The following is a 13,928-nucleotide window of genomic DNA, read 5'->3' as shown; positions in this document are numbered from 1 at the left end:
GTTCGTGTACTGTAATGCTAACAATTGTTCGCTTAAACAATGAAACTCAGATTTAGAGGAATTTGGAGATTGTAATGTCAGAAAGAAAGAACAAGCCCAGGTGGAATGTGAATGTCCCAATTTGTTAGAGATAATATATATAAGCATCTGGATAAACAGGGTCTGATTAGGAACAGTCAACATGGATTTGTGCCTGGAAGGTCATGTTTAACTAATCTTCTTGAATTTTTTGAAGATGTTACTCGGGAAATTGATGAGGGTAAAGCAGTGGATGTTGTGTATATGGACTTCAGTAAGGCCTTTGACAAGGTTCCTCATGGAAGGTTGGTTAAGAAGGTTCAATGGTTGGGTATTAATGGTGGAGTAGCAAGATGGATTCAACAGTGGCTGAATGGGAGATGCCAGAGAGTAATGGTGGATGGTTGTTTGTCAGGTTGGAGGCCAGTGACGAGTGGGGTGCCACAGGGATCTGTGTTGGGTCCACTGTTGTTTGTCATGTACATCAATGATCTGGACGATGGTGTGGTAAATTGGATTAGTAAGTATGCAGATGATACTAAGATAGGTGGGGTTGCGGGTAATGAAGAAGAGTTTCAAAGTCTACAGAGAGATTTATGCCAGTTGGAAGAGTGGGCTGAAAGATGGCAGATGGAGTTTAATGCTGATAAGTGTGAGGTGCTACATCTTGGCAGGACAAATCAAAATAGGACGTACATGGTAAATGGTAGGGAATTGAAGAATGTAGGTGAACAGAGGGATCTGGGAATAACTGTGCACAGTTCCATGAAAGTGGAATCTCATGTAGATAGGGTGGTAAAGAAAGCTTTTGGTGTGCTGGCCTTTATAAATCAGAGCATTGAGTATAGAAGTTGGGATGTAATGTTAAAATTGTACAAGGCATTGGTGAGGCCAATTCTGGAGTATGGTGTACAATTTTGGTCGCCTAATTATAGGAAGGATGTCAACAAAATAGAGAGAGTACAGAGGAGATTTACTAGAATGTTGCCTGGGTTTCAGCAACTAAGTTACAGAGAAAGGTTGAACAAGTTAGGGCTTTATTCTTTGGAGCGCAGAAGGTTAAGGGGGGACTTGATAGAGGTTTTTAAAATGATGAGAGGGATAGACAGAGTTGACGTGGAAAAGCTTTTCCCACTGAGAGTAGGGAAGATTCAAACAAGGGGACATGACTTGAGAATTAAGGGACTGAAGTTTAGGGGTAACATGAGGGGGAACTTCTTTACTCAGAGAGTGGTAGCTGTGTGGAATGAGCTTCCAGTGAAGGTGGTGGAGGCAGGTTCGTTTTTATCATTTAAAAATAAATTGGATAGTTATATGGATGGGAAAGGAATGGAGGGTTATGGTCTGAGCGCAGGTATATGGGACTAGGGGAGATTATGTGTTCGGCACGGACTAGAGGGGTCGAGATGGCCTGTTTCCGTGCTGTAATTGTTATATGGTTATATGTTATTATATGGTTAGGCCACATCCTTTATCACAGCAGTGTTTTATAACAATTATCATGCTAACTGCTTTCATATTTTATTCCCTTAAACAACAGATTACTGGATATATATATATATATCAAACAGAGTTATAGCGTCACAGCTTCATTGAGCAATCATATGATTTCTAAAGTAATACCACAATACAGGATAGGTGCCATTTTTCCTCCGATTACTTTATTCCAACCAAACCAACAATAAAACAGTTTTAATATTTGATTTTAGTATATACATTATCCCAGAAGAATATACCAGACACCTCCAACTTTGTTAATCACTTTCCTACCAAGAGTATAATATGTTTTTCAAGCTTTTACAAGTGCTTAAATGTTTCATTAGCCTGCAGAATACTTTCCTCTAATCCTGCAACCAAAGTATGTAGTGTAACATAGAAACATAGAAATTAGGTGCAGGAGTAGGCCATTCGGCCCTTCGAGCCTGCACCGCCATTCAATATGATCATGGCTGATCATCCAACTCAGTATCCCATACCTGCCTTCTCTCCATACCCTCTGATCCCCTTAGCCACAAGGGCCACATCTAACTCCCTCTTAAATATAGCCAATGAACTGGCCTCGACTACCCTCTGTGGCAGAGAGTTCCAGAGATTCACCACTCTCTGTGTGAAAAAAGTTCTTCTCATCTCGGTTTTAAAGGATTTCCCCCTTATCCTTAAGGTGTGACCCCTTGTCCTGGACTTCCCCAACATCGGGAGCAATCTTCCTGCATCTAGCCTGTCCAACCCCTTAAGAATTTTATAAGTTTCTATAAGATCCCCTCTCAATCTCCTAAATTCTAGAGAGTATAAACCAAGTCTATCCAGTCTTTCTTCATAAGACAGTCCTGACATCCCAGGAATCAGTCTGGTGAACCTTCTCTGCACTCCCTCTAGGGCAATAATGTCCTTCCTCAGATTTGGAGACCAAAACTGTACGCAATACTCCAGGTGTGGTCTCACCAAGACCCTGTACAACTGCAGTAGAACCTCTCTGCTCCTATACTCAAATCCTTTTGCTATGAAAGCTAACATACCATTCGCTTTCTTCACTGCCTGCTGCACCTGCATGCCTACTTTCAATGACTGGTGTACCATGACACCCAGGTCTCGCTGCATCTCCCCTTTTCCTAGTCGGCCACCATTTAGATAATAGTCTGCTTTCCTGTTTTTGCCACCAAAATGGATAACCTCACATTTATCCACATTATACTGCATCTGCCAAACATTTGCCCACTCACCCAGCCTATCCAAGTCACCTTGCAGTCTCCTAGCATCCTCCTCACAGCTAACACTGCCCCCCAGCTTAGTGTCATCCGCAAACTTGGAGATATTGCCTTCAATTCCCTCATCCAGATCATTAATATATATTGTAAATAGCTGGGGTCGCAGCACTGAGCCTTGCGGTACCCCACTAGTCACTGCCTGCCATTGTGAAAAGGACCCGTTTACTCCTACTCTTTGCTTCCTGTTTGCCAGCCAGTTCTCTATCCACATCAATACTGAACCCCCAATGCCGTGTGCTTTAAGTTTGTATACTAATCTCTTATGTGGGACCTTGTCGAAAGCCTTCTGGAAGTCCAGATACACCACATCCACTGGTTCTCCCCTATCCACGCTACTAGTTACAACCTCGAAAAATTCTATAAGATTCGTCAGACATGATTTACCTTTTGTAAATCCATGCTGACTTTGTCCAATGATTTCACCACTTTCCAAATGTGCTGCTATCCCATCTTTAATAACTGACTCTAGTAGTTTCCCCACTACCGATGTTAGACTAACTGGTCTGTAATTCCCCGTTTTCTCTCTCCCTCCCTTCTTAAAAAGTGGGGTTATGTTTGCTACCCGCCAATCCTCAGGAACTACTCCAGAATCTAAAGAGTTTTGAAAGATTATTACTAATGCATCCACTATTTCTGGAGCTACTTCCTTAAGTACTCTGGGATGCAGCCTATCTGGCCCTGGGGATTTATCGGCCTTTAATCCATTCAATTTACCCAACACCACTTCCCGGCTAACCTGGATTTCACTCAATTCCTCCAACTCCTTTGACTATTTCCGGCAGATTATTTATGTCTTCCTTAGTGAAGACGGAACCAAAGTAGTTATTCAATTGGTCCGCCATATCCTTGTTCCCCATGATCAACTCACCTGTTTCTGACTGCAAGGGACCTACATTTGTTTTAACTAATCTCTTAGTTTTCACATATCAACTATATTGATTGCTCAGACTGCAAGGAACTGAGACATTTTATGTGTTGTGTACTATCAAATAGGAATCTGAACATAAGAACATGAAGAAAACAGAGGAATTAGACCCTGGAGCCTGCTCTGCTACTTTGGGTTGGTCATCATCTACTATGTCGACAAACCCAATCTTCACTTCAAACCCACTTTCCCACTCTCTCTCGCATCTTAAATATCTGTCAACCTCCACCATGAATATATTCAATGATTCTACCTCCACAGCTTTCTGGGTAGCGAATACCAGTCACAAACTTCATGGCAAGAAGTAATACAAATTTCCTCAGAAATTAAGCCTGCTTCAAAGAATATGCATTTAATGCATGGGATTTGTAATCTGCAACCTATTCTTTTTGACAGGACTTTGCAAACCTGCCTATAGTAATTTCAATATAAACATGGAATTAAGTGAAATGAATGAATTACACTTTCCAGAAAAACCCTTCCACTGAAGCTACAGAGGTGGTTGTCGTTACTCACATTCTTGCAATTTCATATTTGAATACTCACAGGTACTGCATTGAAGGTAATTTATCAAATGCATCATTCTCTATTACTTCTAATGGGTTAGCATTCAAGTTCCTGGAAAACAAAGAAAATGCAAGATAAAGTTCCAAATAATTCAAACACAGAAAAGGTTTTAGATAATATAGTAAGGATCTAGTATTTAGATTACTTGCCACTCATGGAAACATTGTACATGTTAAATACTGAATACTGTATTCGGTACGCATATCTTACTGTTGAAGAAATACTTGGAATATTTAATTTTACACTTACAATTGTCTAAAGAAACGTAATCCATGCCACGATTTGAATGTTCCATCAAGTAGCTTTGCAACCTTATTGCCAGAAAGATCGCTGTACAACGAACAGCAAAGAAAAAAATCAAGCTTAATTCATGGGGTATTCAAAATAACTTAATGATATAAGTTGCTTAGTTCTTCTATTTTTTATGAGGAAAGTACACCTTAAATTACCAAAAATAAGCAAGCTATCCATTCACATGGTCTTCAAATACAATCAATGTAAATTAATTTTCTGAAAGGTTCCGTGTTTTTTTAATTGTTAGGTTTTAACATTAAATTAATGTGCAGTCTCAACTTAGTTCTGTGAATCTATGAGTAAATAACTATTTTACATTTCTGACAATTAACATTATGTAAGTGGGATAATAAAGTTAGTAGATTTAACTACTATTAACATCAGTGCTGTGTCATCTCTTTCGCAGGTGGATCACCAAGGATCCTACAGATGCAAGAAACTGGGGACACTGGAATTTTGAACAAAAAACAGAGTGCTGGAGGAACGGTAGCATCTGAGACGGCAACGTACTAGCGACATTTTGAGATGGGACCCTTGTTTAGACAGATGGATGCATTTCAGGTCAGGACCCTCTACGAATACTGACTTCTTCCAGCACTTTGTTTTATGTTGATCACGGTTTCTGTCTTTTTCAGGCAAGAGAATCAATTATATGTTGAGGTCCGACAATATATAGTACTCAAGTTGCTATTTCAGTATAAAGCTAATTGAAAAATCTACCTTACACATGATAATTGTTTTTTACGATGATAGCACCAAAGAGGTTCTGAAAAGTTATTTTGCATTATTTTGTGTGGAATGAAGAGGAATGGGAATGCTACACTCATTGTTGACGGATCCGCAGTTTTCTGGCTGCCTGATATTGGGTGAGTCTGAATACAGCAAAGAGCACTGGGACATCTTTTATCATCTGTAGTGTACTTATCATATTTTTACAAGTCCTAGTCCTCAAATTGATTCCAACCTCGTTTGCTGTGTGTGCGGACATGTCACTGACATTATCCATTGGTGATCACCTAAACTTAAGCAACCCTGGACAGAAAACAAGGGGAAATAAAAGGAAATCTTTGTGAGGAGGAAGCACCGTGAATTGAAATTAGGTCATTCCCATGAGGCACAGGAGAGGTGTTTTAGACAATAGACAATAGATGCAGGAGTAATAATAATAATAATACATTTTATTTAATGGGCGCCTTTCAGACATCTCAAGGACACCTTACATAGTAATCGGAATAAAAACATATAATCGGAATAGAACAGGTAAAAAAGACATCACAGAGACACAAATTAAAAACAGAATTCAATCCAAAAACAGAAAATCAAAAACACAGTGTGAAACACAGAGTAGGCTATTCAACCCTTTGATCCAGCACCGCCAATCAGTGTGATCATGGCTGATCATCCACAGCCCCCCGTTCCTGCCTTCTCCCCATATCCCCTGATTCTGGTATCTTTAAGAGCCCTATCTAACTCTCTTTTAAATTCATCCATTTAATTGGCCTCTACTGCCTTCTGTAGAATTCAACAAATTCACAACTCTCTGGGTGAAAAGGTTTTTTCTCATCTCAGTTTTAAATGGCCTCCCCTTTATTCTCAGACTATGGCCCCTGGTTCTAGACTCCCCCATCATTGGGAACTTTTTTTCCTGCATCTAGCTTGTCCAGTCCTTTTATAATTTTATATGTTTTTATAAGATCTCCTCTCATCCTTCTAAATTCCAGTGAATACAAGCCCAGTCTTTCCAATCTTTCCTCATATGACAGTCCCGCCATCCCGTGGATTAACCTCGTGACCTTACGATGCACTACCTCAATAGCAAGGACTGTCCTTCCTTAAATTAGGTGAGCAAAACTGCACACAATACTCCAGATGTGGTCTCACCAGGGGCCTGTACAACTGCAGGACCTCTTTATTCCTATACTCAAATCCTCTCGTTATGAAGACATGCCATTCGCTTTCTTCACAGCCTGCTGTACCTGCATGTTTACTTTCAGTGACTCGTATATCAAGGACACCCAGGTCTCGTTGCACTTCCCTTTTTCCTAATCTGACACCATTGAGATAATAATCTGCCTCCTTGTTCTTGCCACCAAAGTGGATTTTGAAATAATATTCTGAAAATAATGATAATCGTTTTTATAAAATCAATAACTCACAGATTCTCCAGGAACGGTAGTGCTTGAAAAGTAAACCCAGCAATTTTTGTGATGACATTTCCAGAAAGATTCCTATGTTGAAATGACAAAACCTTTCAATATTACTGGCCCTCGAAATCTGTTCCGTTCATTATCATTATGTAATTCGTTAATACTTTCTCCTAACTAATAGTGCTATGACCACCGGGTGGCACCAGCAATGGATCTCTCGCCAGCAGTCTGTCTGTCTCTTCCTTCTTTGTGTTTAAATAGTTTGTGTTAAATGTAAGGTAGACAAAAATGCTGGAGAAACTCAGCGGGTGAGGCAGTATCTATGCAATGAAGGAATAGGTGACGTTTCGGGTCGAGACCCTTCTTCAGACTGAAGATTGTGTTAAATGTATGTTCTTAGTGTTCTTTCGCTTGTTTTATGTGGGGGGTGGCGGGGGCGGGGTTTGGGGGAAACTTTTTCTAATCTCTTACCTCGACGGAGATGCAATTTTTTTCCGTATCGTATCTCCGTCCGCACTGCGGCCTAACATCGAGGAGTTGGCGGCCTTTGCTGGAGACCGAATTTTGAGAGCTCCACCACGAAAGCTCTCAAAGGTCTACGGGACAATGCGGAGCGATGTTACCAGGGATCGACCTCGGAGCTCCAACCGTGGGTGCTTACGGACTTACATCACAGAGCAGATGACCGATATCAGTCAGAGACCGATATCGGGAACTCCAAGCAGCGGGAGTTTCGACCTCCCCGACGCTGGAGGTTCGATCGCCCCGATGCGGGAGCTTCGTCCGCCGGCTGCGGGAGCTTTGATCGCCCTGACTTTTTTGCCTTCCATCACAGTGAGGAATGTGGGGAATCCGCTGAGGTGGATGTTAATGATAACTTTTATGTATTTGTGTGTCTTGTTGCTTTTTTCTTCTTCTTATGACTATGTTATTTCGCACATCACTGTACCTTAATTAGTACCTGTGACAATGAAAGACCTTTGAAACCTTTGAAAAGTTACAGTTTTCAAAGTCAGAGCAATTGCAACATTTGAGTCATACCAACATTTGATTTGGCTCAGGACCTGGTAAATAGATTCCATACTCGTCTCAAGGTAATTAGCAAACCTCATAATTCTAACCATATATGGCATTGTACACAATGGCAATGCAAATGTTGTATTTTCTTAATCATCTAGAGATAGCCAGAGTCATAGAGTGATACAATGTGGAAACAGGCCCTTCGGCCCGACTTGCCCACACCGGCCAACATGTCACAGCTAACTAGTCCTACCTGCCCGCGTTTGGTCCTTATCCCTCCAAACATGTCCTATCCATGTACCTATCTAACTGTTTCTTAAATGCTGGGATAGTCCCTATTAAAGTCCCTATTAAGTAATCTTTCTCAACATATCAACATAAGAGTTCTTGCAGCATCTATATATCAGTTGTTATGCTGTACTTCTGATGCTCTCTCCCTCTCTGCTGTAACATGTAGAAAGAAAGAGGAAGGAGGGGGTCACAAGTTAAAAGTAACAAGTAGTCACTGAAAAAATGGCCAACAAAATCTGTGAAATTGAACAGCATTATGCAGACAAATTATTGAGAATTTGCAGGACAAGATTCAAGTTCAAATTTACATTTATTGTCACTGTACCAATTGGTACAGCGAGATTTGGGTTGCCATACAGCCATACAAATAAAAAGAACACAACACACGATAGAATTTAACATGAACATCCCCACACAGCGGAATCAACGTTTCCCACAGTGGGGGAAGGCAATAAAAGTTCAGTCATCTTCCTCTATGTTCACCCGTGGTTGGGGCCTATTGAGCCCAATGGCAGTTCGATGTTTCAGGCCCTCTCGCCGGATGATGGAACTCCGTCGTCGGAAGAACACTCTCAACGGCTTGGAGTTCCGAATCGGCCGCTTCCTACCAGAGACCGCGGCTCCCGAAGTCCACAGGCCGAGCTGGGCGGAGCTCCACACGGCAATCCTCGGCGAAGGATCCCAGGGCCCTGCGTTGTTAAAGCCAGCAGCTGGCTGGAAGCTCCGCAGACCACAGCTCCACGATGTTGAAGTCGGCAGTCCCAGCACTCCGGAGCTCCAACACGGCGACCCCTGTAAGGCATTGCTCCGCGATGGTACTTCAGTGCTGCGCCGCTGCTGAAGCTGAAGCTCTGGCCGGTCTCCGGCAGGAAAGGCCGCGCAAATCCAGATGGTAGGTCGCAAGGAGGGTGCGAAGATGCGGCTTGGAGGAAAAACGCATCCCTCGACCAGGTAGTAACTAAGAAAGAGAGGGGGTAAAGAGAGGGGGGTAAAGAGAGGGGGGGTAAAGAGAGGGGGTAAAGAGAGGGGGGTAAAGAGAGGGGGGGAGAGAGAGGGGGGGAGAGAGAGGGTATGTCGACCAAAGGAGCGCCGGTTGGGCCGACGCAGTCTTCAGCTATGATCTTTGGTCTTCAGTCGACAGGGTGACATTTGAACAACGTTGGGGGGGGGGGGGGGGAGGAGGGAAGGTGACGTCAGTCTCAGCGCGAGCGGACGGCAGGCAGGCCGATCCATTGTCACGTCATCAGCAAAAAACAGCCGTTTTGATTTCAAAGTTTGATCGGATTTGTGAACATTTTTATTAATAACTCACGAAATAAACCACAAAATTTTCAGGTAAGCCAATTTCGGACTCCAGGGGGTAAATCTCTACCAGAATATGTAAAAATGTTCCCGCTCGCGCATCGTTTTTTCGAGAAGATGTGAAAACACACACACAGACATCCAAGTTCAGAGTTTTATAGTTATAATAAGGATATGATTGAATCAAAATCAAGAATTATAAATTCACATTTCAAAAATGGTTTCACAATTCAGTCTTCTTCGAGTCCGTTGCAATCTCAGATGTCGCTCTGCCAGTATCTGGCGCAAGTCACAGCTGGTCGGGTCGGTTCAGCCAGGTCCTGGGGGCTGCACTGGGGGGACGTCGTCACACTCCAGTAGGTGGGACATTGTCTGTACTGCTCCACAGCTGCATGTGTCTTCTGCCTGGTAGTTCCATGCTTTCATAAGTGCTTTGCACCTCCCCTGCTCCACTCGTAATCTGTTGAGGGTCTTCCAGGTTGGCCATGGAAGGTCGTACCCGCTGGCGAGGCATTCAGTCGGAGTGATTCCTCTCTCCATCCAGTCGTGGGCTCGTGTGTTGAGCTGGTTCCATTCATCTTTCCAGATGTTGGTCCTTGCTGTTTCTTTGGTTGTCTGGAGAGGTGGGACTGTCTGCAAGAAACTGGCTCTGGATTTCAGTCGGGGTGGAGGTGCTGTGTGTCCGTGCAGGGGGTGCCTGGTATCGATCTCCTGTGCTCTCCGCTCGTCTTGGGCGACGATGGATCGTCTGATATGGGGGGGGGGTAATACCGGCTAGGGCGTAGAGGCACGGGACTAGCGTTGTCTTTATGCATCCCGTGATAATGCGGCAGGTGTCGTTGAGGGCTGTGTCAACCAGTTTGGTGTGGTGGGAGCGGCTCCAGCTTGAGCACGCGTATTCAGCTGTGGAGAAGCACAGGGCTAAGGCAGTTGCACGGATGGTTGGTGGATCAGCGCCCCACTTTGAGTTTACCAGTTTGCGCAGGATGTTGTTGCGAGTGTTGACCTTGGCTTTGGTGTTCTGAAGGTGGGTTTTGAAAGAGAGTGTCCTGTCGAGTGTGACTCCGCGGTACACGGGGTGGGGAAGTGGTTGGAGAGTTTGTGGCCATCCCATGAGACGCTCAGTTGTTTTCCTGCATCTCGATTTTTAGTTGGGTTTTTGATGGGTTGGGTTTCAGGTGGTTGTTATTGTAGTAGGTTGTCATCTCTTGGAGGGCGCTTTCCAGGACAGACTCGATCTTCTGGAAGTTCTCCTGTTGGGTGGTGATGCAGAGGTCATCAGCATAGATGAAGCGGCGGCATTGTGGGGGAAGTGGTTGGTCGTTGGTGTAGATGTTGAAGAGGAGGGGGGCCAGTACGCTGCCTTGTGGTAGGCCATTCTTTTGGGCTTTCCATTTGCTCTTCTTGTCGTTTAGTTGAACGAAGAAGCGCCTGTTGTTGAGAAGGCTTTTGATGACTTGGCACAGGTCGAGGTCACCAGTCATGTCAAAAAGTTTCCTGATCATGGTGCGGTGCTGGACAGTGTCGTAGGCAGAGGTGAGGTCTATGAAAGCTGCTCCGGTGATGAGTTTGCACTCAAAACCGTCCTCAATGTGTTGGGTGAGGTTCAGTAGCTGCCCGGCACAGGAGCGGCCAGGGCGGAAGCCAGCTTGATCTTTAGTAAGCTTGGAGTCTATGTGGCATAAGGCGTTGGAGTAGTAGCCTCTCGTAGAGCTTGTAGGTGATGCAGAGGAGGGAAATGGGTCTGTAGCTCTTTGGGGATGATGGGTCCTTTCCAGGTTTGGGAATTGCGACAGTCTTGGCCTTTCTCCATACAGGTGGGGTTGTTTTCTGTGCCATGCATAAGTTCAGCATTGCTAGGAGCCAGGTCTTTGCTTTAGGTCCAAGGTGCTGTATCATTTCCGTCAGTACATCGTCGATTCCTGCTGCTTTCCCAGGTTTCATTGCAGTTTCGAGTTCTTCTAGGTCGAAGGGCTTGGTGAGAGCGCTGGCTGGTTGTAGGCAGTCTGTTACCGCTGTCCGGCGGTATTCTCCTGTGGGTCTGCGCCGGTTTTGGCTACGACCGTTTGCCACCAGCTGTGCTGCAACTGAGTTTGCTGTGACTGTTGTGAGCGTGGGCGGTGTGGTATGGTCTTCACCGAGACGGCGGATTGTGGCCCATGCCTTCCTGCTGTTATTGGTCATGTTGGTGTTTTCTATCAACTCCTTCCAGACTTGCCTTCGGTCCTCCCCGACTGTGTTCAACAGGATCTCTCCGAGTTCCATGGTGGTGGAGGAGAATGGGTCCTCGTGGTATGCCCTGTGGTAGGCTTTCAGTAGTACTGATTTTCAGTATTCCATACTGATATTTGAGAATACATGAGGTTGCATGCAAAATACTGATTTTTAAAAATCCAGTTTCTGTGTAGTACGTTCTTTGCATTTATGTGAGAAATACCGATTTCCCCAACAAAATACTGATTTTCAGCCATCAAAATACGGAAATGCTCGGTGAAACTTGGCAGCTCTGTAATTATTCACAATCACATTGTGTTTGAAAAATCAAAATGTGATTTGTGATCTTGTTTATGAGTCATCATGGAACTAGAATTTGTTATAATAGTGTGACAGTAAAATAGGTTAGTTTGAAAGTGATCATAGTAATGTAAATGCACCAATTAGTTTGACTTCAATTTTCATGATGGAAAGTGAAGTCGAACAAATGTTGTATTCACATCACTATTCCATGTTGAAATTGATGTGATGTGAAGTTGTTATGTCAGGAGGACCATAAAGTTGCACTGCACACACTAACACAATCTAACAGTAACAGGCAATCAAATCAACACATAAAACGTTTTCTGAAAAAAGATTTTCTTTACAGCAAAAACTTACAGTATTTTATTTGCGGTTTTTGCATGCTCCTTTATAACATTTTACATAACATTTTATAACAGTACAACTTGATTATTAAAACAATGACAACTTCAATTCTTGATTAAAAAAAATGTATACAACAATGACCCCAATCATCTCATTCCACCCACTCATTACTCTTGACTCAACCAAAATTATTTCTGAAATATTGGTCATAAATTTGGTGCAAAAATACTCTAAAATAAGGCTCAGAATGCACCAGAGAGCATCTAAACCCCCAGAGCTTCCAGGGCCCTTAAGTGGGTCCTGGACCTCAGCTGCAAGGGACTTCGAGCTTCACTCTCGTGATGTGCGCTGTGCGCACATTATTTCACATAAAATCTTTATAATCCTGTCATGGCCCCCCCCCCCCCCTCTTTTAAAAAAAAAGCTTTGTACGGGCCTGCCAACAGTATTTATCCCATTAGCTATGTTTTCAAACAAGCTCCAAGACATTGCTTTGTTCATGGTGAGAAAGATCCTCCCAGTAAGACCCTTCATGTATGATTAGCAGTTGTCCATACTGCATGGTGTGTTTGTGCTAATGCATTAGAAACAAGACCATTGGCTATCTACCTAAAGAATGTATTTTTTGGAAAATGTCTGGAAAACTATACAGTGGCATTTGTCTAGGTTTTTCCCTAATAACGGCATAACTCGCTGTAACTGCTGTACAAAGACATAAAGAAACAAATATCAATTATTCCCAAAAAATGCTCGAAGCAGTGAAAGTTAACTCCTGGTCTACCTGCAGTTGATTGGTATTCCAAAGCAAAGTGTTGATCTCCATCAAATGGGCTGCAGCTTCAGTGCATTTTCAGCACTTTGTTCTGGACCTTTGAGTGTGTTTGCACCTCACTTATGGAGAACAACACGTTGTTTGGTTTGGGGATACAGTTTCGGCACTCCCACAATTGTTACACAGTTTAAATCTTTGTTATAAATCCTATTAAATATCAGGTTTTAAAGTTATAAATGAATAATAACTGATGGTTTTAATGTAAAGTAAGGGGACTGATATGACATGATAATATTGACTTGAATGTGTTGTATTACCTATCTTTGAGTATTTTAGGAATAACATATAACATGATTAAAAGTGATATTCAGTTCCGGGCATATTTAGACAAAACTGCCATACATTACAGGACTGAAACTAGTTTATTAATAACAGACAATTGTACTTACAGTTTCTTTACTAAGATGAGCCCTTCAAATGAATCCTTCTGTAATGTTTGAAGCTGATTTCCATGTAGATCTCTAAAACAATTTGTTCAATGATTAGAATACCAACATTTACTAAAATTACAAAAACTGAGAAGGATAATTTTGAAAATTCATATCGCCTATTCTGTGGCTAGCATACGAAGAACTATATTCATGAAGATCTCTAGTATCCAATTTTTTGAAAAACATAACCATGATATTTCTAAATGGAGATCTGAGGATAATTATGTCTGCTCATTGGTAGTTACAGAAACCTGGAGTTCTTACAATGTAAGTTAAAACATCAACATGTATCTTTTAAAATTTATATACATTTCCAAATCTGTGCATCTAGGAGAGCCATGTTGGGAATTGAAGAGTGTGTTACTTGTGGTTTTCTTGTCAGTCATTTGTAATTGCTTTAAAAACCTGTTTAAAATATATATTTTCTTTCTGCAAGCATGTTTGTATTATCTTCAAGTCATATAATGATCCATT

The 13,928-nt window shown here is 42.5% G+C and overlaps 1 protein-coding gene across 2 annotated transcripts in view; it reads right to left on the bottom strand.

Moving 5' to 3' along the window:
• LOC116982102 (leucine-rich repeat-containing protein 37A-like) overlaps positions 1-13,928 on the bottom strand; it is a 120,812-nt gene that overhangs the window by 91,894 nt on the left and 14,990 nt on the right. For both annotated transcript variants that reach the window (XM_033035420.1, XM_033035418.1), the window contains exons 3-6: positions 13,413-13,484; positions 6,726-6,797; positions 4,525-4,605; positions 4,255-4,326 (exon numbers count right to left, since the gene is read on the bottom strand). In XM_033035420.1, the coding sequence (XP_032891311.1) occupies positions 4,255-4,326; positions 4,525-4,605; positions 6,726-6,797; positions 13,413-13,484 (297 nt within the window). The remainder of the gene's footprint in view (positions 1-4,254; positions 4,327-4,524; positions 4,606-6,725; positions 6,798-13,412; positions 13,485-13,928) is intronic.

This window comes from Amblyraja radiata, chromosome 16 (assembly GCF_010909765.2).
Source record: "Amblyraja radiata isolate CabotCenter1 chromosome 16, sAmbRad1.1.pri, whole genome shotgun sequence".
Classification (NCBI taxonomy): domain Eukaryota; kingdom Metazoa; phylum Chordata; class Chondrichthyes; order Rajiformes; family Rajidae; genus Amblyraja; species Amblyraja radiata.
Note: the sequence above shows the minus strand (reverse complement) of the source record. Positions and strands in the feature narration are given on the sequence as shown.